The sequence below is a fragment of the Pleurodeles waltl genome, chromosome 6, assembly GCF_031143425.1.
Source record: "Pleurodeles waltl isolate 20211129_DDA chromosome 6, aPleWal1.hap1.20221129, whole genome shotgun sequence".
Lineage (NCBI taxonomy): Eukaryota > Metazoa > Chordata > Amphibia > Caudata > Salamandridae > Pleurodeles > Pleurodeles waltl.
In genome coordinates, this window is record NC_090445.1 from 701145670 (window position 1) to 701171798 (window position 26129).

General features: G+C 44.1%; 1 protein-coding gene across 1 annotated transcript in view; it reads right to left on the reverse strand.

Annotated features, from left to right (window-relative positions):
* The window catches only part of LOC138302026 (lectin), a 151298-nt gene extending 142362 nt beyond the window's left edge, over positions 1-8936 (reverse strand). Inside the window, exon 1 of the mRNA XM_069242443.1 lies at positions 8873-8936. Within this exon, the coding sequence (XP_069098544.1) occupies positions 8873-8936 (64 nt within the window). The remainder of the gene's footprint in view (positions 1-8872) is intronic.
* Between the last annotated feature and the right edge of the window lie 17193 nt (positions 8937-26129).

Here is a 26129-nt window from a genome sequence, read left to right on the forward strand (position 1 = left end):
AGCATAACATGGAAGATCATCAGGAAAACTTGCAGGTTGGGTTCCATGGCAGTGTGGCTCTTCCCTGTGTCTCCAGTGGTGAATCCTTTCACTTCTGTGCTCTGTTTCCACCAGGCTTTTGTTGGTGTCTGTACTGCCCCGGAAAAGGTGGCGGTTTACAGGGTCTTAATATGGTAGGCGGAACTTTGACTTCCGTCTGGCTCTTGGTGGCTACCGCCGTGGTGGCTGTTGCTTCTGCTCTGGTGGTTGGTGTGGTACATTGGCTGTCTATCCGAGATATCACCGCCATGGTCATAATTTGGTGGCACTTACCGCCAGCCTGTTGGCGGTATTACCGTCACTTTCTCAACCACCGCCAGGGTCGTAATGAGGGCCTAACTGTTACAAAAATAAAGGTACTTTTATTTTGGTGACACAAATACCAGAATTACCATAGAGACTAAATTCCCTTAGGAGGTTAGTAATACACAAATCATATACACTAGTATGCAAAAAAAGGTGTACAAATAGTTAGAAAATCACAATAGGTACAAATGGGCCTGGGGGAACACAAACCATGTACTAAGAAAGTGCAATGCGAATGTCGGTGTCACACCTAGGCAAGTGTAGTGTGTAGAGGGTCGCTGGGAGTGCTAGAAAACACCAAAGGTAAGTACTAGAACCCACCCCAGAACCCAGGAATGTGGGAGTAAAATAAAGGAACTTTTCCAGAGCACACAGAAACAAGAGAAAGAAGATTATGCAAGAACCAGAAGAGACTGCAAGACACCAACTATAGATTCCTGGACCTGAAGACCTGTGGAAGAAGGGAACCAAGTCCAAAAGCACAGAAGAGTCCAGGGAGAACAGGGGCCCCTGTTAAACCTGATGAAGGTGCAAAAGAAGAACTACCAGTAAAGAAGAACAGTAAGTACTGCACCCAAGAAGATGGATGCAGGTTCCTGGTTGATGCAGATGATGTCCCACACCGATTGGAGGATTGCAGTCTGGTTTACGTTGCTGGAGTCCACCAACAAAACTGGGCACATGCAAAACTTGTGTTTAGTGGAAAATGTCGCTGCCCGGGATCAGGACGGACAAGGTGGACTCTACCCAGGATGGGGAGACAGAGGGGGCTCTCAGCAACTCAGAGAGCCCACAGCAGACCTGGCAGTGCACACAGGCATCCCACAGCATGGGGACAAAGGAGGTGCGAAAGGAGCCCCTTGTCGCACTACAACAAAGGATCCCATGCTGCTGGAAAAACCACTCAGGAAGATATACGTTGCAGGATAGAGTTCAGGGGGCTGGAGCTGTACGGTGCTTGAAGAACTTAATGGAAGGATGCCAACAAGCTTCAGGAACTGCAAAGCATATGGTTCAAATGGGTAGTGTCTTGCGTGGGGAGTCAAAATCCTACCTCCACCAAAGTTGGACAGTAAGACGTCAGGACCTTCGCAACCACGTCAGTCAACCACCCTTAATGCAGAATCAACGCAACTTGTCAGGAGAGGGGACCCATGCTGCCAGTCGTCGATGCAGTTTTGTGCCTACTGAAGCAGGGGAGTGACTCCTTCACTGCAAGGCAGATTCCTTCACATTTATGGTGCAGGCTAAAGACAGGCTGTACTCTGAGGATGCATGACCAGAAAACAGTTGCACTTGCTGGCAGGAGCTGAAGATAAAATGTTGCAGAAGTCGTCTTTGCTTCTTTGTTGCAGTTTGTAGAGTTCCTGGAGGGTGATGCAGTTTCTTCGGTGAGAAGGTGAAGTAAAGGATGCAGAGGATTCCTGCTGGAGTCTTGCAATCCGAATCTGAAGAACCACCCAAGGGAGAGACCCTAAATAGCCCTGAAAGGGGGACTGGTCTGCTAAACAGGTAAGCACCTATCAGGGGAGGGATCTGATGTCACCTGCTGGCACTGGCCACTAAGATACTCCCAGAGTCCCCTGCCAACTTGGAATCCAAGATGGCAAAACACAGGAACACTCTGTAGGGGCTCTAAGCACCACCCCCGGGGTGGTGATGGACAGGGGAGTGATCACTACCCTTTCATTTGTCCAGTTTCACGTCACAGCAGGAACTGGGGGTCCCTGAACTGGTGTAGACAAGGTTATGCAAGGAGGGCACGAAAGGTGCATTCAAAACATTTCCAATGGCTTGGGGAGGCTACCACTACCAAGCCTGTAACACCTATTTCCAAAGGGAGAGGGTGTAACACCCCTCGCCCAAGGAAAATCCTTTGTTCTGGCTTCCTGGGCTTGAGCTGCTCAGGCAACAGGAGGGTAGAAACCTGTCAGAGAGGTGGCAGAAGCGGGGGCTGCCTGGAAAACCTCAGAAGGCTGGAATGGAAATACTAGGGGTCCTATAAGGAGCTCCCAGAGTGCATGGAATGATACAACCAATGCTTGCAAAAGACTTGGGTTAGGATACCAACATGTTTGATACCAAACATGCCTATGTTCGGAGTTACCATTATGTGATTTACACCTCCATGGAAACGCTGGCAGAATTGGGGACTCTGGGAGCCCCGGGAGTCCACTGAACTGCCCATGCACTTGGCATGGGCAGTGCAGGGGCACCCATGCACAGCCCTGTCGTGCATTCCACTTCCTGAATTATGGGCAGTGGAATGTGCAATGGGTGCTGCTGCACCCACTGCACCATCTCATTGCCGCCGGCTCCATTAGGAGCCGGCTGCAATGTTAAGGCCCTGTTCCCTGGTGGGATAGTGGGCGGAAACACTGTTTCTGCCCGCCGGCCCAGCGTGGAACACAAATTAGGGCCAGAGGGGTTAGTTTTGCGAGGGGCCTCCACCGCCCGCCAAACTCATAATTAGGGCCTTAGTGTTTTTATTCAATGTTTCTCCTTTGCAGGGAATTCTGGGTAAGAAAACTTTGGGGGATCCACACAAGCAATACCTCCCTGGACTCACCTTTATGTGTACTTTTCAGAAATGTCTGGGTTTGTTAGGTTTCCCTAAATGGTCCCCAATTATAGTTATAGCCACCTTAGCTATCAGTATCGCCACAATACGTTTTGGTACCTTCGCCTGGTGCGGGCACTAGGCCTACCCACAAAAGGCCGGGAGGCCTGTGGGAATGCCAGGTGGAAAGAAGTTGGATGATCCCCTCAGAGTCCCGTACTTTTCACCACAGAAACGTCAGGAAAATATGTTTGTAAAGTCAAAGTTTGAGATTTGCTAGGGAATCTGGGTCAAAGACGTGGTGTGACCCTCGCATGTCAGCCCACCTTGGATACCCTTAGGTGGCTAGTTTTCAAAAATGTTCAGGTTGTCTGGGTTTCTGTAGGTGCCGGCTGAGCTAGGGTCTAAAACCTCGAGCTACCCACAATGGAAAAAAGGACCCAGCCATATGAATATCAGTCTTGACACTGTCCCCTTGGGAACAGTCTAACCCGAACTGCCAGACCTGGTCTTCCCTGGACCAGAAGCAAGCATCTGGGACCGGTTTCGTGGTATTACCTGTCATCAGCCAGGCCAGCTTGAATCCAGTGGTACAGTGAGCAAGGGACCCACGTTTGGGCATACTCATGCCACTTAGGGTGAATATAGAAACACACCAAGATGATGGACGGAGAGCTGAAACTTTTAAAACACTTTAAAAAAAACTTTTAAAACACTCACCCCCAGTAGAAACTTAGTCATTATCTATTGGATTTCACTGCATTTATGCCTTTCAAATGTAAGTCAGTGTATAAGAAAAATGACATTTTGAAAAATAATCGTCAAATCATATGCTAGTATGGGTACCCACAAATTCAGAGATGTAGAAATCACAACTGCTCCTAAACTCTATATCTTGTGCCCATTTCAGAAATACATATGTTTCCTTGATACCCATTTTTCACTTATTGGTCTATACTCAGTAGTCAATGAAATACCATTTTACAGTGCTGCTCAGTTGTTGGCTCTTGGTACCTTGGTTTCTTGGTGAACCTACAAACCCTGTATATCCCCATTGCGTCTAGAAGACGTAATGGTATACTGCTTCTGTCAATTGGCCATTGTGATAAAAAGTTACAGATGAAAATGTTATCATAGATGCCTGTTTTGTCCTTCTTATTTTCAATAATTCTTTGTCAACAATTATTTTCCTTAGCAAAACCCAGAGAGATCTACACATATGACCCCTTCCTGAATTTGGAATTTTGTCTACTTTTTCGAAATCTATAGCTTTTTGGATCAGCTATGAGTTATATACTGGTTTCAACCATAAATTGTATGTAGGTTTCTAGCACAACAAAATAAGGAAAATAGACTACCTGTTAGAAAAATGCCAAAACTGTGGTACAAAATTTGTTTTTTGGATTTAGCTCTGCAAGTCCCTAAAAGCTGGGAATATGGCGACTTCAGTACAGCAAACCGTTTGTGAATGCCATTCTTAGAAAAAAAAGCAAACACTTTTATGTGGAGCTTTCTTTCCCTATTTTTCTAAAAACAACTCAACATTCTGCTGTATCCTGAGAATTTTCTTAGGACCTGCTAGAGGAATCCACAAACCCTGGGTACCTTTACAATTCCCAGGATGTTTGAAAAACAGGACACAGATTTACCATGGATAACATATGTGGAAAACAAGTTATGGAACCTTAAGTGCAAACCACCGCAAATAGCTAAAGAAGGGCTCCCCACTGGGGGGAAAGGTGCAGCAGTTAAGGGGTTAATGATGGTTCTCATTTCACTCTTGAAGGGCACATTCCTCACACATCTAGAATTGCATTGCTATGGAATATGTGGCTACTAATACAGTAGCAAACAACAGTCATGATCTGAGTGTGACCTGTCCAAATAGTCTGAGTGAAAGGAGCATTGAAATTATCCTTTAGTGTAAAATATATACATGTCTGATATACTCTTTAGTGTAAAAATATCTGTACGTCTGGTTAGTTGGAAAGTAAACATATGAGCAGTTCCCCAGCCAATGGTGGCTCCTTCACAGCTCTGGTAAACAATATTTCTCTTGCAATGCAGGTAAAAATTTGTTTAAGTTCTCAATGGGCTTAAGGGAGACCATGGCATATATTGCTGTGATTAAATCAAAGGTGCAATTATAATTGCACTTTAACTCACTAACATAGCCTTTTTACCATGAAGTGCCTTTATATCTTTACCACACATGGCAAGTATATAAGGTGTGTGTGCATGTTTGTGTGTGTCTGTGTGTGTGAGGGTGGGTACTTGTGTGTGTATGAAAACTATCCCCTTAACTGCTGACTACCCATCTATAATTCAATATGATATATATGACTCTGACTGAGAACCTCGATCGTTACACCAGATTCTAAATCAGGTAACTCACTGCTATGGTTTAGCAAAAGTTGTTAACAAAACATTTTACCCACTCTTGCTACATCACACAGGCCTTCCTATTCCTGGCCAGACTGGTAGGGTTCTATGAGAGCATGACAAGGCAGCGCTGACTGTCTGAAAGCAGAAAGCACAGCTGCAGGAGGATGAAGGAACGCAGGGAAGGGAATATGGCCAGTAGGGTATTTATTTTGGCCACTTATCTCAAGGATGAGCAGCTATTTTATGTATGGACCTCATTACTCTTCTGCCCTTGCACAGCAGTTGAAAGCAGGGCCAGATGATTTTGGGCACCATACAGGTCATAAAATTATAGTTGGGTAAAAAGTAAATTACGGGGATGATTTTCACCTCGGGGTTCTGAGTGACATCACAGGCAACTCAAGCTATGTCTCATTGTCTATTTAAGGGAAGCGTCCTTAACAACATTTTGCGAACAAAGGGAAATCTTTTAGGTAGGGCGGGAGGAGGTAGGAGAGAAGAGGAGGAAGGATCAGGAGAGGACGTGGTGAGGTAAGTGGGGTTGGGTCAGGGTTGGTGGGTAGTTTTTAGCGGTGGGGTGGATGTAGGGCTTAGGGTGGGTGGGGTGTCAGGGTAGTTTAGTTTTTAGAGTCTGGGATGGGCGGTCAGGGTACTTTTTTTAGGGCTCAGGGCGGGTGGGGGAGTCAGGGTAATTTAGTTTTTAGGGGCAGCAGTGGTGGGGTCGAGATTGCTTTTTTAGGGATTTTAGGTTAGTTTACTTATTGGGGGAAGGTTTCAGGGCTCAGGGAAGGTGTTTTTTTTGGAGTAGTTTAGTTTTTAGGGGGAGGGGTCTGGTAGTTTTTCTAGGATGGGGGGGTGTTGGGGTAATTTAGCCTTATGGAGCAGGGATGAAGGGGTCAGGGTATTTTTGTTTTTAGGGTTTTGGCAGGTGGGGGGGTCAGTGTAGTTTAGCCATGGAGGTGGGGGCAGTTTTGGGCCTCAGGGCAGGTGGGGGAGTTTTATGACAGAAGCACACATGTAGTTTTGCATACCATTTCCACATATGCCTTTACTAGGCATGCTTTTACAACAAAATTTGTTGTAGAGGCATAAGTGGTAAAAGCATGCGTGGAAACAACGCTGTTGTGGTTCCGACTGCGTTGTTAAGGCATACGTTGTTCTGGCATGCATGGATCTGTCATACAACCTCTATTTGATGTTGCTCAGAATCCCTTCGTGAAAAACATCACCCTAACTGACTGTTACCCATCTAAAGTTCTTTATACAGCCCACTGCTGAGGGCTATGCCAGTTGTAAAAGACCCCCCTAACCTTAAGTTATATAGCAAGGCAGAGAGCCTTTAATGATCACTACAGCCTGAGGCAAAAGGGCTATAAAGAGCTTAGAATATTTCACACACTGAGGGTAGAAAAGGTAGAAACACAGGGAACCAAAGGCATATACTAGACATTATTACCCCTGGGACACTTCATTGCCTCCATAGACCTCTCAACATTCCAATATTTTATTAATGCCTCTTTGAGCACTTGAAATGTTCTAGACAATTTTTAAAAAGGTGAAATCTTTCCTCTGTTAATGAACCATCAACGGGCTGTAGGCAACTTTAGATAGTCTTACAGTGACCTTCTTTGGAAACAATGGTTGAAATGGTAGACTTTAACCAACTTGTCAGTGTTGTAGAAGACCAAAATGTATTGAACTATGATACAGATGATCTTTTGTTCAGGATACAGCATGGAACTGTAATGACTGCTATTCTTGATACCCTTCCGCTGCTTGCAGACACAGATATTTCAGCGTTACTGGTTTCATAGGATCTTTTGGCTGTGTTTGACACTGTAGACCACAAGTTACTGTTCAACTGGACGGATTAACTGGGGATAGAAGGGTGGCCTGGAGTTTGATCAACAGCTTTCTGAATGATAGGGAGACTCAGGTGAAACTTGGAAGCTTGGTCTCTGAAAAGACAAAGCTGTCCTGCGGTGTCTTTCATAAGTCGGTGTTCTTGCTAATCCTGTTTAATCTATATATGAAACCACTTGTGCAACTAACTGAATCATTCCTCTTTTCAGCATTGATGTATGCTGATGACACACAAATTCTAATCCATTGACAGAGATCCTAGTATCAACTTTTGCTAATTCTAACCATTGCATGCCCAAGATTCAACTCTGGATTACAGTGAATTCGTTTATGTTAAATGGTAGTAAAAGAGAAATCCTTCTTACCTATGGCCAGAAATCAGTATGGAACCTAAAATTGTGGCCCTTTACATTAGGTCAAAGACCCACACCAGGGAAACTTGTCAAGAATCTGGAAACAAAATTGAATTCTAAGCTACCTCCGAATGATCAGATAAATTCCCTTGTGCAGCCTTTTTCCTTCAACTGGTAGAACACATTATCTGTCTTTTTTGATTTTTAACAAAATATGCAACTTAATAATGCTTTTGTGTCATCCAGGCTGGAGAATTATAATGTCCTGTATTAGTATTTACCTGCCGAATTGTGAGGCATCCTCTAGAACACTGCTATGAGATTGGTCCTGAAAATTCTGAATTTTGATTTTATCTTGCAAGTGCTACTAAAACTGAACTGTTTGCCAGAAAGCCAAAGGGCAAAGTTCAGATCACTGGTGTGAGTCGCGTACTGCATTTTTGTAATATGTAAAGAAGAAATATTACTTATTACAAATACAATTCACAAATGTACGAGTGTAAATCTCAATTTCCCCTTCTCTCTTTCACATGAGAAGATTCTCACATGTGTAAGTATATTACCTAATAATAAATGTAGGAAGAAGTAGAAGGAGTAGCTGGAAAAAGAGGCATACTTACTATGAAATGGAAGGAGTTTCAGAAGTGGTATGGAAGGATTTAGGGAAGGGTACAGAAGGGTTTACAAAGGAACATGCACTCACCCACAAAAGAGTAAGACCTTTGTTATTTGAAAACTGCACTTCTAAATTTACTACAGAAAAGAGGATCAAAAACAGTAATAAATGTACTTCAGCTCACAACTGGAGTATGTTCATAACTACACATGGACAACCACTTGTACTGCTACACCCTCCCATAGAAAATAATGGCGGTAGGAACTTAAAATAAAACAAAATAGTAAATAAATCTCATGTTAGATTAATGTATTTAAATTTGTTAAATACATGTATAAACTTAATTTAATTAATTTTAACTTTGGATTAAAAATCCCATCAAGTTACTAACCTCTGACAAGTATGTTAGTTCAATGAAGACCTACTCTGCTGTGAATGTTGCAAATTCCCACTAACTATTCTACTCCTAATCTTTCGCTAAACCTGCTTCTTTCTGACATATACTCAATACCCAGAACTGCAGGTTTCTAATCCTCCATGCTATTGTGTTGTGTACCATCTCTAAGAAAGAGTTTAAATTGGAAATCTAAAACAACGGTATGGTTGCATGTAAAGTATACACAGTTTTATTGTTCAACTTATGGCAACAATATGGATGAGGTTTGAACTTTATGACAATGGTAAAAAAAAATCGGGACACAGGAGTTGCAAAACAATAATATATAGACCTCAGTTCACATAGCACCCTACCTGAACCTTGGTACAATCCTGAGATCACCAGCAGAACCAGTACGTAGGCTCGCAAGTCTGCCATACTGAGCTTGGATTGGAGCAGCTGAGGAACGTGCCTCATATTTATACCCTAGGATAAAAACAAGAGGCTCTTCCCTCTAAAGGAGTGTCTAGGAGAAGTATCTGACAGAGGGAAACAGCCCAGTGGGGAGGGGCCTGAAAGATGTGCAGGGTTAGGAAAAATGGGTGAGGCTTGAACAAGGGTGAAAGGCCTTTTGAGAGGGGAAGCTGATAGCCATGGGTGAACCTGTCAGAGATAAAGTGAGTTGGTACAGGAGGAGGTCCTATGATTGAAAATTCGTTTTATGGTGTGGAAAGTATGCTGGAAGAAGGGGGGTGGGCAGCTGAACTGTCAAAGGGTACATGGTCTAGAACAGCATACAATGCCTGCCTTTGTGCCCATGCAAGTCCTGGATATATGGTATTAAAGAGGGAGGCGGTTATCAATAATACAGCTGGTGCAGTGGCATGATGGGCTTTCTGCACCCAGATTATGGCTGTCTTTTACTGTTCATCAAAAGATTTGGGGCCAGTTTCCTTAATTGCATTAGGGTCCATGTAAACCTCGTTATGGCACTGTCAAGAAGATAATTTGTACAAAAGCTGAGACCTTATCTCAGGGGTGAAATGTAATTTGGGGCCAGGTGTATCATTATTTTGAATAGTGATTACCCAATTGCGATTTTCTGTGAATCACAATTAGGTAATCTCTATTTGAATGTATGAACCACCAGGAGTTTCATTTAGCATTTCCTAATAGCCCGCAAATCGAACTACCTTATTAATATTTATGAAGTAATTCACAATTTTCAACCCATTAAGAAATGCTAAAATCATAGGGATAGTGGTCTGCTGGGTGCAGCAGACCACCATGTCTCTGATTGCTTTTAAATAAAGCAATCCTTTTTTTAGTATGCAACCTGCTTTACTTAAAGGAAAACTTTATGCATTTAAGAAAGAAAAATGAAAAGTTTTCTGTTCATTTTTTAAGAGAAGACAGTGGTCCGAGGGACCGCTACTTACTCTTACATAATGTTCTTGCATACATTTACAAAGGGGAAGGGGTCCCTTGGGGGCCCTTTCCTGTTTGTGAATGGGCTACAACCTACTCGAAGTAGGTGGTAAAAGGTGAATGTTTAATGATCGCATTTCGGTCACAAAACATTCCTACATACCACTGCAGTTCTGTATTAGGAAGGGACGCCTTTGACACGCCCCTTCCTGATACCTAATCGGTATATAGTCACAATTTCAAAGTGCAATTCGGTAAGTAAAATGCTACGGAATTGTAAATCAGAATTCATACATACCAAATGCATTTTTTCGGTCACAAACGGCCCGATTCCATTTGCAACCGCAAAAATGCATGATACACATCAGCCCTAGTGGTTTTAGCTCAAATTGTAAATATGTGCAAAATAGAAGCAATCTGTGGTTCTATTTGTCCCTTCTCACCAATGTGTCTGTACTCTGTTACCACACACACATTACTTTAGTTGTAACCATAACTTTTGTAGCTATTCACTAAAGTAACTTACACCTGTGATTAAGTTACACATGTATGTTTACTATTGCACTTTATTAATTTTGAGTTTTCAGTATTTATGGGTCCGATTCACTACATTTTGCTGCACGTGAAGTAGTATTACAATAGTACTACTTACTTAATAAAATGCAATTCACAAACCTATGAGTGTAAATCTACACCTCCACTCCTCCCTAAGAATAAATGGAGGTAGGTACTTAAAACAAACCCCATAAGCTAATGTTAAAATAAATAACTTAAACTATTTTAAACTACTTAATCATAACAAAGAAAAATATAATATATTATTCTCTATTAAAACCTGTAAATATATTTTTATGAAAATATAATTAAACTGTGTTTCATTAATTCTCTAAATCACCTTCAATATTTTTTACAGAATAAAAATATGTTTTCATTTTAATTGAATAATTTAATATTTTAACATATATTAAATTAGAATGAAGGCAAAAATGCTTGAATATATTTTATTTTGATTAAAATAAATACATACAATTATTTTACCTTGATATTTATCATAAAAATATTTTTACTATTTTTTTTCAACTTCACTAAACTTTTACCTCAAGGGGTTGAGCTGAGTTAAGCAGCCTTCTTTTTGAGGTTGCTGAGGATGAAAAAGAACTAAAGGATACGTTATACAACTATCACCATTTAAGCTGGTAGTAGGGTAAAAATTTAATAACCGCTTAGGTAAAGATCTTAGCCACAAAGTCATGGTAAATCCATTTGGGAAAATAATAAGTTTCAATTATCAAATACCTCAACTTGACCGTTAATGCTGAAATGGGTCCAGCAAAATCAAGAGCTATTTTTTTCCATGGACCTTTAGACAGGTGTAGGAATAGGCATAGGAATGGTATTCCTCTGAATTGACTCAAAATTGTCAACACCTTACCCTAAGACAGGGGTTTTATGTGCAGTGATCTACTGGTTTTCCCTTTTTTGAGGATGGAATGACTGGAATATTAATCATTATACACTGTTCGCAATATGTCAATATGAGTGAAATATTATCCCTGAATGCCTTAAAGTGGAATATTGTCTGTGTGTAAAGGTCTGGTTCATGCAGTTTGTTCTTTGTGTACTAGGGTTAGGGTATCAAGCATAAGAGAGAGCATAAATTATTTTTAAGTAGGCAAGCAGGTAGTCGCGTAGGCATTTCCATTATAGGAAAGGTAAACAAACAAAATTACAGCTAGACCTGGCAGCGAAAAAGGGAAGGAATTATAACAACACAGGACTGGATTAGTAGCTTTATAGCCAAGAGATGAGTAGGTTCTTTTATGGGATGTGATGAGGTTTACATATTACATATAAAGGCTGAGGACTATACTGTTTTGTATGACACATGGACTTAAAAAGTCAATTGTATGAGGTTACTCCTGTACCAAATAAAGCAATCTTTCACCAAACTGAGGTTAAGTCTGTGTTGGTCCATACCATATTGCCCAAGGAGGAACTAAAGTGCACTGCTTTGTTTGTCGAACACATAATTCATGCTTGGTTTGTTTTAGTTTATTCTACAGGACTTTGTGTTGTTTGCTGAATATAAGGCTCAATATCCCGGCATTATCGTATCAGCTGGAGTGGAGTGCCCTGGAACAGCAGTCACAAAGAGCCACTGGGCTTTTAACAAATTATCTCATTGTTCAGTGTTTTTCAAAGGCCGGATTCGCCCAGTCAAGCATAGTCTTGCAAATGATACCCGAGAAATAACAGTTCATCAGAGCCAGGCACAGCATTGCCTTGTCATGTAGAACGAGGGCCACCACACATTTCAATAGTTCCCAGTTATATAAACCAAAGGGGGACCTGAGATCGGAAAGTTCACTTTTTAGAAATCTATTTTCATACATGCTCAATCATAAATGTTTGTTATATTTTACCTTCGTATAAATAAATCACATGAGCCCCTTTAAACTCTCTTCCAGTGATCAGTTCTACATGGAATTAGCTATTTCGCAAATTCTCATTTTAATTTGAGTTTGGTTTATGATTGTTGTTTAATCTCAGTTGATTGATGCTTTCTTAGTAACAATTTTGTATATCTTTCATTACATAATTGTTTTTCTCCCTCACACAATAAATTGAACATTGATTCATTCATTTATCGTGATGTTATAGATGAATAAATATACACAGATAAATCAATGTCTTGCCAATTTGCTATTTCATAGTAAAATTACAATTTCTAAGGCACTCTTATGTTAAGATTGTTGGAACCGATTCACTCACATTTCTCTGTGTCTGCAGACAGACTAAAAAAAATCATTTTTGGCTTTCTTTTTTTTTGTTGTTGTTTGAATTGTTTTATTATGAATACAGGGTGATACATAATATATAGAAATATACTTTCAAAGCATTTTTTTTTACAGCAAGTGGTCCCATAATAGAAATATAAACTTATACAATCTAACAGATGTTCCGGCTAATTGGTTGAAGGATTGTGAATAGACTTTTAAGAGAGAGTATGTAGAAGAGAGAGGGGAGCAAGGAGAGAGGTTAATCATGGGGTAAGAAAAAGATAGAGATGTCTCGTAAACTAAGAGATAGGAGAAGAAGGTTGAGGAGAGGATTGATAAGTGGATAGATGAATAAATGAATAGGGGAATAAGGGGGCCAAGGGCCCTGGAGCTAGACTGACAGGACCAGAGTGTGAGTTGTACCATTGTTCCCCATCTAATGTGAGTTGTCGCATGGAAATGGACAGTGTAGCACATGTACCTAAATTGTTATGATATGAGGCTGAGTAGAGGTAGAGGTTCCAACACCTGCGGAAAGATAGCACCAGGAAAGGAGTGAACAAAAAAATTGTCCATGGGGGCATGCAAGTTGAAATGGGTTCGTTTAAAGAATGGGTTCTTCTTATATATGTTAAGTTATCAGACACTAGTCGAATGAGAAGGCAAGGAGAGGTGTCTGGTTGCTCAGTCCGAGGTCCAGAGTATTTGTCAAGGCGGGAGATCTAGGGAGTAGAAGAAAAGGAAAAGAGAGAAAGGGGGAGAGGAGAGGGGGAGAGCAGGAGGGGGGAGGAACGGGAATTGAAAGGTTCAGAGAGGGCGGTTGATGCTCATCGGCCGTTGGCCATTGACCATCCGCCAGCTGCTTCATGGTCTTGTCAGGAAGGGGCCCCAGACTTCCGCGAATAGCGCCGCTTGATCCTACAGGTTATAGATTACTCGTTTGTGGGTGGCAGTTTGGAATATGGCTGTCATCCATTCTGTCGGTGTAGGGGCAATACTGGACCTCCAATGGCGGAGTATGCATATTTTGGCTGTGGCATTTGCCGTATGAAGTAACTTTTTATGGGCTCGTGATAGGGAAGGGTACGGACGTGTATCGTGTAAACGAATAAGTGATGGCGGAGTCGGACTTGGTATCTGTATGAAGTCTATCAGGGCGTAGCGTACCGCCTCCCATAAGGGCTGGATTGTCGGGCAATGACATAGGATATGAAGTAAATCGCAATGGAGTTCTATGCATCTCCAACATTTCACTTGCGCCATAAAGCCTGCTCCGAGAAGTTTAACGGGGGTCCAGTACCATTCTTGAAGAACTTTAAATAGACAGAATTCCAGGCGGGCTTCGCGTACTCCCCTGTCAAGGGCTTCTAGTGTATCCGACCATTCTTCTTCCGTATAGGCAAGTCTATCCTGCCATTTTAAGTGCAGCCGTTCAAGAAGAGGCTGCGAATAGAGAAGGTATGTTAGCTCTGCATATAGACCAGCCATAACACCTCTGTGTCGGCCCCATTTCTGGAGGTAGGTGACAATGGGTGAAGTTTTAAGCGTCCACAGGGGGGCTCCTAATGCTGTATGCATACAATGCTTAACCTGCATGTATCGCCACTCTTGATTACTGTGGATGCCGAACTCTTCCTGGAGAGAGGCGAAGGTTCGAAAGCTATTTCCGTCTATGATATGCAATATATTTTGGATACCTGGCTCGAGCCATTGGGGCCATCTGAGAAGATTTCCCCCTATTTTTATGCTTTTATTCCCTGCTATAGGAGCCTGGGCATGCAGGAAAGGGTGCACACCCAGCAAGCGGTGGGCTCTGTGCCATGCTGTGTTTGCGGCCGTGAGGATGGGGTTAGATAAGGGGGGGTGATCAGCGTATATCCCTCCCATCTCTGTATACTGTCCTCTTAGGAGTTTCTCTGTGGCTACCCATTGCGGTGGGTCTGGTGTATCTGGGAGCGTATACACTAGCTGTGACAGTTATAAGGCTAATGAGTATTGTTCTACTGAGGGTAGGCCTAGGCCTCCATAGGGTCGTCGTGCCAGGATTGTTGCAGGTTTCAACCTTGAGCGTAAGGAACACCAGACGAAGGTCCTTATGGATGCATCAAACAAGCGGAGCAAAGAGATGGGTACCAGTAAGGGAAGCATGCCTAATACATATGTAAAGCATGGTAGGGTAACCATTCTGACCGCCTGTGTCCTGCCCCACTTGGACAGGCCTAATAGCGACCATTTGACAAAGTCCTGTTTCATCTTGGATATAAGGGGGTCTAGGTTGTCCCTGACCATGTGTTCCAGGCCTCAATTAATAAATGTTCCTAGGTATTTAAGGCGGGTCGGGGTCCATTTAAATGGGAGACCATGTATTGCGGCTCTCGTAGTTATGCGGGATAGTGGTAGTGCTTCGCTTTTGTCCCAGTTTACGTGATATCCGGATAGGGGTGAGCAGCCCTCTATGGTAGAGAGCAGTGCGGGTAGGGAGGTTTCTAGCTCGGACAGGATAAATTTTGGATAAGCCCCCGGTTATATGGATACCTTTTATCTGTTAGGAGTTCCGTATGGTAGCTGCCAGGGGTTCCATGGCCAATAGGAATAGGAGCGGTGACAGCCCTGGCGTGTGCCTCTTCCGATGGGGAATGGATCTGATAAAAAGCCCCCACAATTAACCTGTGCCGTGGGGTAGTCCTACAATAGACATACTTTGAAATAAATTGTTCTCCAAGGCCAAAGTGCTTCATGGTAGTAAACAGATAGGACCATTCGATGCGGTCGAATGCTTTCTTCGCACCTAGAGATAGGGCTAGGGCTTCTTCAGGTAATTGTAGAGATTCCAGTAGTGTATGGCAGAGAGTACGCATATGGTTTCTGGAATTGCAGCCCGGTACGAACCCCACCTGGGTATTGTGGATCAAAGACGGTATCACCTTGCGTAGGCGTGCTGCTAGGACACTGGCTAGGAGTTTAACATCTCCATTCAGAAGGGAGATAGGACGATAGCTGCCACAGAGAAGGGGATCCCTCCCTGGCTTGGGCAGGACGACAATCGCGGCCTTGTTGGACAAAGCGCCCAGGGAGCCTTCCTGACATGCTTCCGTTAGTGCTTCGTGTACTGCCGTGATTGCCTCTTCCCCGGCCCATCTATAAAATTCCGCAGGGAATCCGTCTTCTCCCAGAGATTTATGGTAGGGGAAGTTTGTTATGACTTGCGTTATTTCTTTCCTGCTTATATCGCCGACGAGGAGGGCTCTACCTGCCTCCGACAAATGAGGTAGGTTAGCCGCATTAAGCAATGCCTCCGTCTGTGTCTGATCAATCGCAGTTTAACGGCTATAGAGATGTCGGTAGTACATGGAAAATTCGTTCACAGTGTCTTGCGGGCGGGTCAGTACTGCACCTGAGGAAGATGTTATGGCCCGGATGGCAGAGGCAGCCTCTCTTTGTCGGAGCTGAGCCGCTAGGAGACGTCCTGCTTTGTCTCCTTGTTCGTAATGGCGGTCGCGTAATTTTTGCAGTGCGTATTCCGCCTTAGATGTATAGAGTTCATTGTGTGCCATTTGGGCCTGTTCCAAGGAACAGCACAGCCTGGGAGACGGTTGGTCAGTATATTGTTTAGTGAGGGTCTGAATTGTGGTTTCTAAGGTAGTTTGACGGGCTATTCTGTCCCTGTGGGCTAGTGCCATGTGTCACATCATATTCCCTCTCAGGGTTGCCTTTGCCGCTGCCCATAGAAACCTTTAGGAGGTTACAGTACTCGTATTCTCTGCCATGCATGTGGACACGTGGGCTCTTAATTGCTCCTTCCTTAGGGGAGAGCAGTATCTGTGTACGGCGAGGCGCCATGGTTTTCGGCCAGGGGGGGATAAACCTACCTGGACCAGAATTAGTATTGGGGAGTGGTCTGAGAGACCACTGTCTAGGATACAGGTGTCCAGCATGTGAGGGATTACAGTGTGTGATACCAAAAAATAGTCCAGGTGCGATTGGGTGCCATGGACAGAAGATAGAAAAGTATATTCCTTATCTTTCGGGTGTTATATTCTCCAGCAGTCAACTAGACCGACATCTGTAGTTAAGTCTGTCAGAAGTGCCCTGTCATGTTGCCTACATCAATGGGGCCTGTCCTGTCCATTATGGCGTCTTGGGCGAGATTCCAGTCTCCCCCAATTACATAACGAGTATTTCCGATTTCTGTCAGGAGGCGATTTAGTTGTAGGAGGAATGGGCGTTTTGAGCAGGTTGGTGCGTAAACGGAGCCCATGCATAAGAAGGTATTCCCCAGATTTAGTTTGGCAAATATATATCTTCCTTCTGCAACATTCCATGTTTTAATGATTGTGATCGGAAGGGATTTGCGCGTTAGTATCGCCACTCCGCATTTGCGGGGCGCGCTGTTTCCAGGCTCTTGGTTCACTGGGCAGCAGCTAAAAGCAACCTTCCCTATGCATTCCCGTTTAAGTTTACTGGATTCCAGAATGTCAAGGTGGGTTTCCTGGATCAGGGCGATATCTGCTTTTTTGGATTGAAGATAGGACAATATCTTTTTCCGTTTAACATAACTCGTCAAGCCATGTACATTCCAGGAGAGAATCCGTAATGGTCGTGTCGCTTGGGAGACGTTCCACGACATTCTGGGTGGTTGTGTAGAATCACACTTGTTTCGGGTTTGCGCTGGCGGGAGGGAGGGTTACCTCAGCTGTTAGGGTAGGGGTTATGTTTGTTATGGTACAATGGCTTGTGGGGGGGGGCAGCTGGCGGAGGCCGGGAGTGCTCTCTAGAAAAGGGGAAGTGAGGGAGGCAGGAGTAAAGGAAGAGAAAACAGAACAGGTAGAGAAAGAGCCGGGGGGAATGTAGAGGAAAAAGGAGAAAAGATTAGAGAAGAAAGGAGAAGAAAAGCAAAGAGAAGGAAGGGGAGTGTAAAGATCGATATATATATTAAGATTAATGAAATAACGAGAAAGGGTGCTGAAAGAGGAAATAAGGAAGAGAGGGATGGGGAAGCTAGGAGTCCAGCCTCCTTAATTAGATCTGTAAATGGCAGGTCCTGTTCCTCTTGCAACTTGGGGTGGTCCTTGCCGGGGAGTTGAGGGGGGGGGTAACAGGCAGCCGGCTATCAATATGACGATGATGAGGAGAAGTGGAGGGTTCATGATTGTGTATAGAGATGGGTCTATTCGACGACGAATTATGACAATTGTAGTGTTTATATAACTAAGGTGTTTACCGGTTTGAGATAGAGGGTCGTTGTCGCGCCTGGGTGATACTTTCGTGAGGTATTATTGGCTGTGCGGGAGAGTTGGTGAGAGAGGAGGGGGAAGAGGTTGATGTTTAATGTGTGATGCTTAATGCATGATGGTGCAGGGTGTGTGGAGTGTGTTGTGGGATTGTAAGGTAGTATTGTAAGGTAAGGACAGAGTAAATGGAAAGAAGAGGATAGACAGGTGGGGGAGGTTGGAGAGGGGGAGGAAGGAGGTGGGTGGGGCAATATAATTCTAGTACTGGCGAAGGTACCTAGAAGTGCAGATGGTACATCCTGAATACTTCTTTTCATCTATAACGTGGCTTTATCACATACTACAACATTTCTGTAACCTGTTAATTCTAATAACATAATATGTCCTAATGCCTTATCACACTGTTATACTATTAACTGTTAAACTAGGTGTCAGGCTATTTATCGCAGAGTGGGTAATGAGGGCTGTCGAGGCCTAGGCTATGCGAGGGCAATGTGTGTCTCTCACTCCATTATAAATACCATGTTATGTATTATTACATCATAATGCTATAAGGTAGAATGTATTCAGATATTGGCAATTTACTAGTTTAGCATGTGATACCATCATGATCGTCCTGTCCTGTATGGGGATTACGGGTGTCAGCGATAGTTAGTCTGGGGACGGGTGCGTGTGGTCGATGGGGGTAATTAACAATTTATGTTGTGATATCGTAGTATGGTACATCATATTATATTATGTTATATTATATTATATTATATTATATTAGAGGGGGTACTAATGTACATTGGGTCGTGTTGTGTTGTGTACCCCAGAGTTTGGGTTAGTTTATCTTTGTTTGACCTGATATCGGCCTCTGGGATAGCTATGGAGGTTAATTAGTTCCGGTATTGGCATTAATCTTATGTGTTGCATGTTGGGGCAAGTTTAGGTTGTACTGTATTGCTTGCTGCTATGGGGTATTCTGTAGTACGGTGGGAGCGTGTCAGTCTCTATAATAGTTATTTGATAACCCTTGTGCAGTATTGTAAAGCCAGGTCTTGACTCTTATGCAGCTTACGGGAGACGGTGGAGTCTAGTCCATGCATTGGTGTGCGTACTCTGTCTTACACTAAAAACAAATTACAATTTACTTGATAGTTTCATATTATAAGACCTTATATCGTATTATGGAGAACATGGGCTTGTTAATCGCCTGAATTTAACAACGACACCAACGACCTTAAACAGTTATGGGAAAAATACACATATATGATCTGAATAGGTACTCATCCGTCCTCGGCGCCGGCTGTATTTCGATATTTAAGCAATTGTCTCTCACATACACAACATTGCGTCGCCTTCTCAAGAAGATGCAGTCGTCGGTTTTAAAGGGGAGTGAGATTTGTCTCTTTCTAATAGCTGAGTGTGGGTTGCTACGGCATGTAAGACCTGACCCCTGTCATCATGCGATCTGGCCAGCCTCTCCATGTCTCTGCCTCTTTGACTGACTTCAGTGTCATTTAGGGCCGTATTCGCTTTCTCGTTTCCTGAGGGGAAGGTTCTATTACCTTCATTGTCCCCTGCGATATCGTGCGGGCAGTTTGTGCTAGTGGAGTCCGTAGGTTGGGATTGGAAGGAGTCAAGGAAGATTCTCAATTCTTCGGGATTGTAAAAGTCCTTGGATACTCCGTTTTTGGTAACCCACATTCTTGCAGGGTCGAAGAGGCCATATTTCATCTCCAGCTGGCGAAGCCGGGGTCGTAGGGCTAGAAAGGCCTTTCTGCGTTCATTGGTCTCCTTGGAATAGTCGGCAGTTATTCGGATGTCATGCTGATCTACTCGGAAAGGACCATGGCTGCGCGCCGCTTGAAGTATTTGAAGGGTTTGGTTATGCTGTAGCAGGCAGGCGATGATTGATCGGGGCCTTGAGGTGTTGACGGAGCGTTTTGGTCCTACCCTATGTGCCCGTTGGAATTCTAACTGTGGGTCGAAGTCCAATGAGATCAGTTTTGAGATGGTGGAGCTCAAAAAGGCCTGCATATCTGTGCCTTCTTCGTTTTCCGGGATCCCAAGTTGGCGGATGTTATCTCTTCGACTTCTGTCCTCCATGTCCGTTAGTTTACTCCTAAGGTAGAGGAGGTCTTGTTCTCGGTCCTGAGACATGGTAGCCAGTGCTTCTAGTGATCCAATGCGTTGTTCCAGTCCCGTAACTCTAGATTGGAAGCCTGCAATGTCAGATCTCATGGATTTGGTCTCCAGTGTTAGTAAAGTTATAGAGGCGTCCATACCCTCTATGCGGAGACTGACAGTGGTGATCTCCTATAGTATCCGGTCCATAGTTGTGGATTGGTCTTTGTCAGACATCGTGGTAGGCTCAGTTGGAGGTGGCGATATGTGAGGGCCTGTTGTTGTAGGGGTTAGGCGTTTGTGATGGAGCGCTTCTGAAAATAATAGCTGTCGTGCCGGTTTGCTGGTGGGTTTATGATTCGGTTTGCTACCGGGCATCGCCTCAGCGGTCTGCAGAGGCTGCCAATTAAAGGTTTTCCTTCCTCAAGGTCCGATAGGGGCATAAGTTTTCTGTGTCAGCCATTTCTTGTTTCTATTCCGTCTCTCCTTTTTTTTCCCCTTTTGTATCTGTTTCCGCCTATTTATTTATTGTTCCCCTCTTTCCTTTTCCCCCTTTATTTATATCCACATAGCGTCTGTTGCGGGTTGTGGCAATCTGTCATTGTCATCAGGCAGGGGGAGAGGTTACGGCAATAAAGGCTCCGCTGTAGTGGAGTCGGTGGAAGGCCTGCTGTAGCCTAGAGTGTTAAGAAGGCTATGTCCTCTATTCGCCGTGTGTAACTCTCCTGAGATTGGGGTGGATTGTGGGGAGCATTAGGAGGAGGGGTGGACGTACCTTTCTCCAAGTCTTTTGCCAGTTGTCCAACCTGGTTGAGGGTATGTATGACTGTGCTCTCCATCCGTCGTCGCCGGTATCCCCCTGACGTGTGTGGGTTGCGGTGAAGGCGTTAGCTCCTGCTTCTGGGCCTAAGTGTCCTGGGTGGGAGGAGAGAGGTAAGTGATGATGAGGCCCACCTCGGTGTTCTAGCTTGGATCACCTGCCCCTTGCGTAGCTTGCCTCATCTTTCTTTTGTTGTTATTCCATCTTAACTTTGGGCATTTTTGGTACACTCCCGTTGTCCTCTGGTCCCCCCTTTTTTCCCTCTTTTCCTCCTGTTCTTTCTTTTCCTTTTTTTCCCCCTCTTTTTATTTCTAATTATAGCTTCATTGTCGTACTCCTTCTTTCCTCGCCTCCCTCCGATATGTCCTGTGGGGAGAGGGGTATAGGATGTTCGCCCCTCTCTGGATGCGGTTAATTTACTTCTTCTTCTTTTCCTCGCCCTCCTGTCCCTCTGCTCCTCCAGCTCCTTCTGTTCACCTCTCTCCTCTCTCCTCCCGCTCCCTCCACCCCCTTTGGTCTTTCTCTCTCTCTGTTTCCCCGTCTCCTCTCCTTTCTTCCCCTCCGTTCCTCTCTACCTTCCTCCTCCCCTGTTCTTCCCCTCTCTCCTTCTTCTTTGTTGGTATTGTCTGCTTTGTGGGAGGGAAGGAGGGGGGTTTGACTCAATATCCCAATGGAGGGATTATCAGCAGTGTGGTACAGTGTCTCTCGTCGCTGAGAAGGAGGGGGGGAGCCATATCTGAACTGCCGATGGTTTTCTCTCGCTGGAAAGGCTTCTCTGCCTCAGGCTCAAGAGGCGCGGCCCCACCTCTCCAATGAAGCCTCTGCCCTCGCTTCGTTCATCGGCTTTCAGGTAGCGCGACTCCGCCCCCCGGGCAGGCCTTCTCTGCAGGGGACGAGTCGCAAGTTACAGGCCCTCAGACTCGCATTTAGAGATTCTCCTGGCAAGGGTCGGGAGCACGGCAGCTGTAGAACAGGTTAGCGCTGGGTACGGTAGTTTCTTCAGCTGTCTCCGCACCCCCGACACCCCCTTGGAATCGCCGCGGCACGGAGCTCGCACTCTAGGTGGCCATCTTGCTTTGTGGCCCGGCCACGCCCCCTCGTTTTTGGCTTTCTTCAAAGTCATATGTCTGTTAAAAAACATTAAAAAATTAGACTTATTTCCTGGCTAAAGATTGCGTTTGGACAGAGGGACCAGAGAAAAACTCAAGATAACAAGGTGTATGATTGTTTTTAAGTAGATCAATTGGCCCATAAAAGTCCAATTAAAATGGTCCACTTTGAGAAACGTAACCTTTCCATTTTGTTTGCTGGTCTACACTTGTATCACAGGTAGGCACGCTTTGCTGGGTCACAATTAACATGGTATCTGGTAAGTAATGGGAGCCATGTAATCAACTACATCAAACATCAGAGATCCTGTAGGATTTACTATAGTCCTGTGGTCTTATATATCAAGGGGCAAGTATAACTCTCCCTTGGCATCGGAGCCATTGCTAAGGTCCTGCTTACGAGTACTGTAGTCTGCTGTGCCAATGATGGCAGTCTGACTGCCTGATTAGCATGGTAGAGGTCAGACCACCACAAGACCTCTGCCACCACCGACTCCTGACCCACCGCGGCAGCGACAGTAAGGATGGCGGTGGACATTGGAGGTGGTGCTGGCAGTGACACAGCTGTGCATATTGTGGCCTGCCTTTCTGCTGATCTTTTCATGGTAGGATCACTGCCATGAAAAGGTTGGTGGAAAGGCAGGGAAAGGGCCATAGGATGGGTCTCAGGATGAATATGCTTGTTTTTTGGACATTGTATTGGCAACCCTGCCAGCATTGTCGGTGCAGGCGCGGTTTTCCATGCATGACATGGTGCATTGCAACAGTGTGCCTGAATTGTTGGCTGCACAGCTAGTGCAGTCGGTTGGTGTCAGCATGCTTTTACAGCCAGAGCCAATGCTGAATGACTGCAGTGACTGCGCCACCAGCCCTGCAGGTAAGTCATGATGCAGCAGTCGGAAGGCCGTCGGCTTGGCGACGTCCACCTGACTGCCGCGCTGCAGGCTGGTGGTCTAGCATCCAGTATCATAATCAGTCCCTTAGTAATTTGATCCTCCAAGCTCATGCAGTCCATAGTTTAAAATAAATATGTGGTTAAGAAGACTGGTTGACCTGTTCTGCAGTCAGTTAAATTAATACTGTTTAAGATATCCATCTCGTTGAGGCTACAGACTTCGATTAAAAAAGCTTGCCAACGGATACTGCTCACACCCTTACATTTACCTTTATATTAGAGTCATCTCATATTGTTATTATATTGATTTAACATTTGTTATTTCAATTTTCCTCTGCTTGCAAGTTATTGATTTTGTGTTTGCTGTTACTGTGTCCAATCAATTGTATTGTTACTCCCTATATCTTGATGCTATTCTCTATATTAATTCTTATTTAAGAAAACTTTTTTTCACCTAAAAAAGGGTACTGCTCAGCTATAATTCCATTAGCCACACTGTCATTGCTACAATCTGGTTGTCATGCTCCAAAATCAGCAGCAGTCTAAGGACTATACTGTGTAGTGCGAAAAATTGCAAATCCACTTGCACCACTTTTGTTGCTTATGTAATAGGGAATAGAGAAAACGTTACAGCAATCAGGACAGACAAGGAAAAACCTATTTATTACTACGATGGTTGTGTTTACTGATTAAGAAATTAAACTGGGTAAGAAATTAAAAAATTTGAAAGCTGGGACTATACTTGAGGCTGTCTCCTTTCTTCTTTTTTGTTTGCTAATTAGCAACACAGTTGTGAAATGAATTAATTCTATGTTTTATTTAAAAAATAGTTATCCATTGACTTGTATTTATGTGCTGATATTGACACTACTAATTTCAAATGATTTATCAGAATTATTTGTACTAGATTTTGTTCCCCCCCTCTTTTAACTCCAGTTTTAGCTTTGACGGGAAAACAATTCCCTATGCTTGACTGTCAAGAAGCCTGTTTGCACCATTATACACCACGCAAGCACCAAACACCCCACTTTGCCAACCAGCACCCGCAGAATACGCACTGTCTGCAAATTTTGCTGGCCAGGGGGTCCCCCAGCACACCCTCACCACCAACCTTTCCATATTGGTGTAATCAGTCAGGCGGTGCTGAGTTCAGCACTGCCCTGGCTGAGCACAACTCTGATGGCCGTCATGTCATTGGGAACCATGCTCCCAGCGGGGACGGCGGTCCCCTGGCGAGTAGGCCCCCCGGGGTTGTAATTGGACGGTCAGGCCGCCAAAGATAAGGCGGTCTGACAGTCGACGCGAGTGTGGTGGTCCTCAGACTGCCACACTCATAATGAGGACCTAAGGCCCTGATTTATACTTTTTGGTGCAAAACTGCACTAACACAGTTTTGCACCAAAATGTTTAGCATCGGCTTTCACCATTTCTGTGCACCAGCCGGGCACCATATTTATGGAATGGTGCAAGCTGGGCAAAGGGTAGAATAGCGTAAAAAAGAATGGCATTAGTGGGTGGGGCAGGCGGTATGGAAGAAGGTGGTTTTACACCAAAAAATGACATTAGGCAGGTTAGGGTAAAAAGAAAATGACTCTAACCTGCCTAGAGTCATTTTCTGATGCAACAACATCCATTCCACATGACTCCTGTCTTAGAAAAGACAGAAGTCATGCCCACCAACCCAATGGCCATCACAGGGTACCAGGGACCCCTGGGCATGGCCATTGCACCCAGTGCCATGTAGAGGGCCAATTCCAGGGACTTCAATGGCACTTTAAAAAAAAAAGACTTCCCTGTACATACCTATACTTACCTGGGTTGGGGTCCCCCACTCTTCACAGTCCCTCTGGTGTGGGTAGGGGTGTCCCTGTGTAGGGCATCTGTGGGCTTATTCCATGGTGTTACACCATGGAAATAGGCCCACAGGTCCCCTAATGCCTACCCTGACCTAGCCATTAAAAAATGGTGCAATCCTCCCTTCCATGCATGATTTTAGCACAGGGGTTAAATATGGCGTACCTGGAGTCTGTAGCTCCATAAATTTGGCGCTAGACGGGTCTAACACCAAAGTATAAATATGGAGTTAGTTTTGCAGTGAATTAGCGTAAACAAAAATTAAGAAAATTCAGCGCAAAAGAAGTATAAATATGCCCCTAAGTTAGTTAAGATATTAAAGATTCGATTAAGGCTCCCTTTATGAGTGGCCTCTAATTGTGAAGGGATTGGTAATTACAGATACCTACCCCATCAAGAATAACATGGATCTGTTTAGTGTCTTCGTGGAGATACTGGCTGCTAAACATTTAGTTGAAGCAATATTAGCGATTACCAGAAGAATTGGACCTAGAATTACAACTGTTGGTTTTTGTCCATCTCAGGGCATGTAGAAACTGGCTTCTAATACCCGAATTGTTCACAGTGAAAATTCACTGTACTGGCAGGGTTTCATGTTCTAAATCACATCTATAGTACATCTTCCCACTTTTGCAGGGTGTTTGAATCAGGAATGCTAACTTGCCCTTAAATATAGGTGTTTGTGCACCTAAGTGAAACGTAGATGAGAAACCACTTCTATTATTCTTGCACTCAGATACAGCTTATATTGCGTTATTGGAAAAGGTTTTATTTAAGTTACATGCTTGCGCCTATGGACAATGCCAAGGACTTGACTTGAAACGTGAAAGAGATGTATACTCAATCAAATTAATCATCAGCAATGGGAGTGTAGGGCTGGGTTAAGGAGTCCTGGAGCGCTTGCTGGACGCAGACATTTGTCATTATACTGTGAACCATTGTATATTATCCATTGTTTTCTGCAAGATCTAAGGATGTGGACCCAGCCAGGCATGCTATTTGAGCGCTGATACACAAGAAACACATTGCACCACAGGTCTGTCTCGTGCTTTACAAGGTGACCTAGGCCCTTTGCTGGTGCCTTCAGTTTCTATCCGGTATTGCATGTCTTCTGCACTCACCTGCAGATCTCAACACACTGGTCCATTTCCTTCTCCGTGCAATTTCATTTTCTATCTTGGAGACATCAGGGAACTTCATGGGGCTCACTCTTGTTGTTCAGCCCACACTGTGTTGGTGCCTTTGCTTGGTATTTTTGTACGTGAGGTGTTCTTTAAGGCTCCCTTCTATTCTCTTTGTTCATTTTCACCTGCAAGTCTTATCCTATGTTTGCTTTCAGACAGATTTCTATGATAATGGTACGCACACATTCTTTTCCTTTTCTTTCATTTCTATGGGAACATTT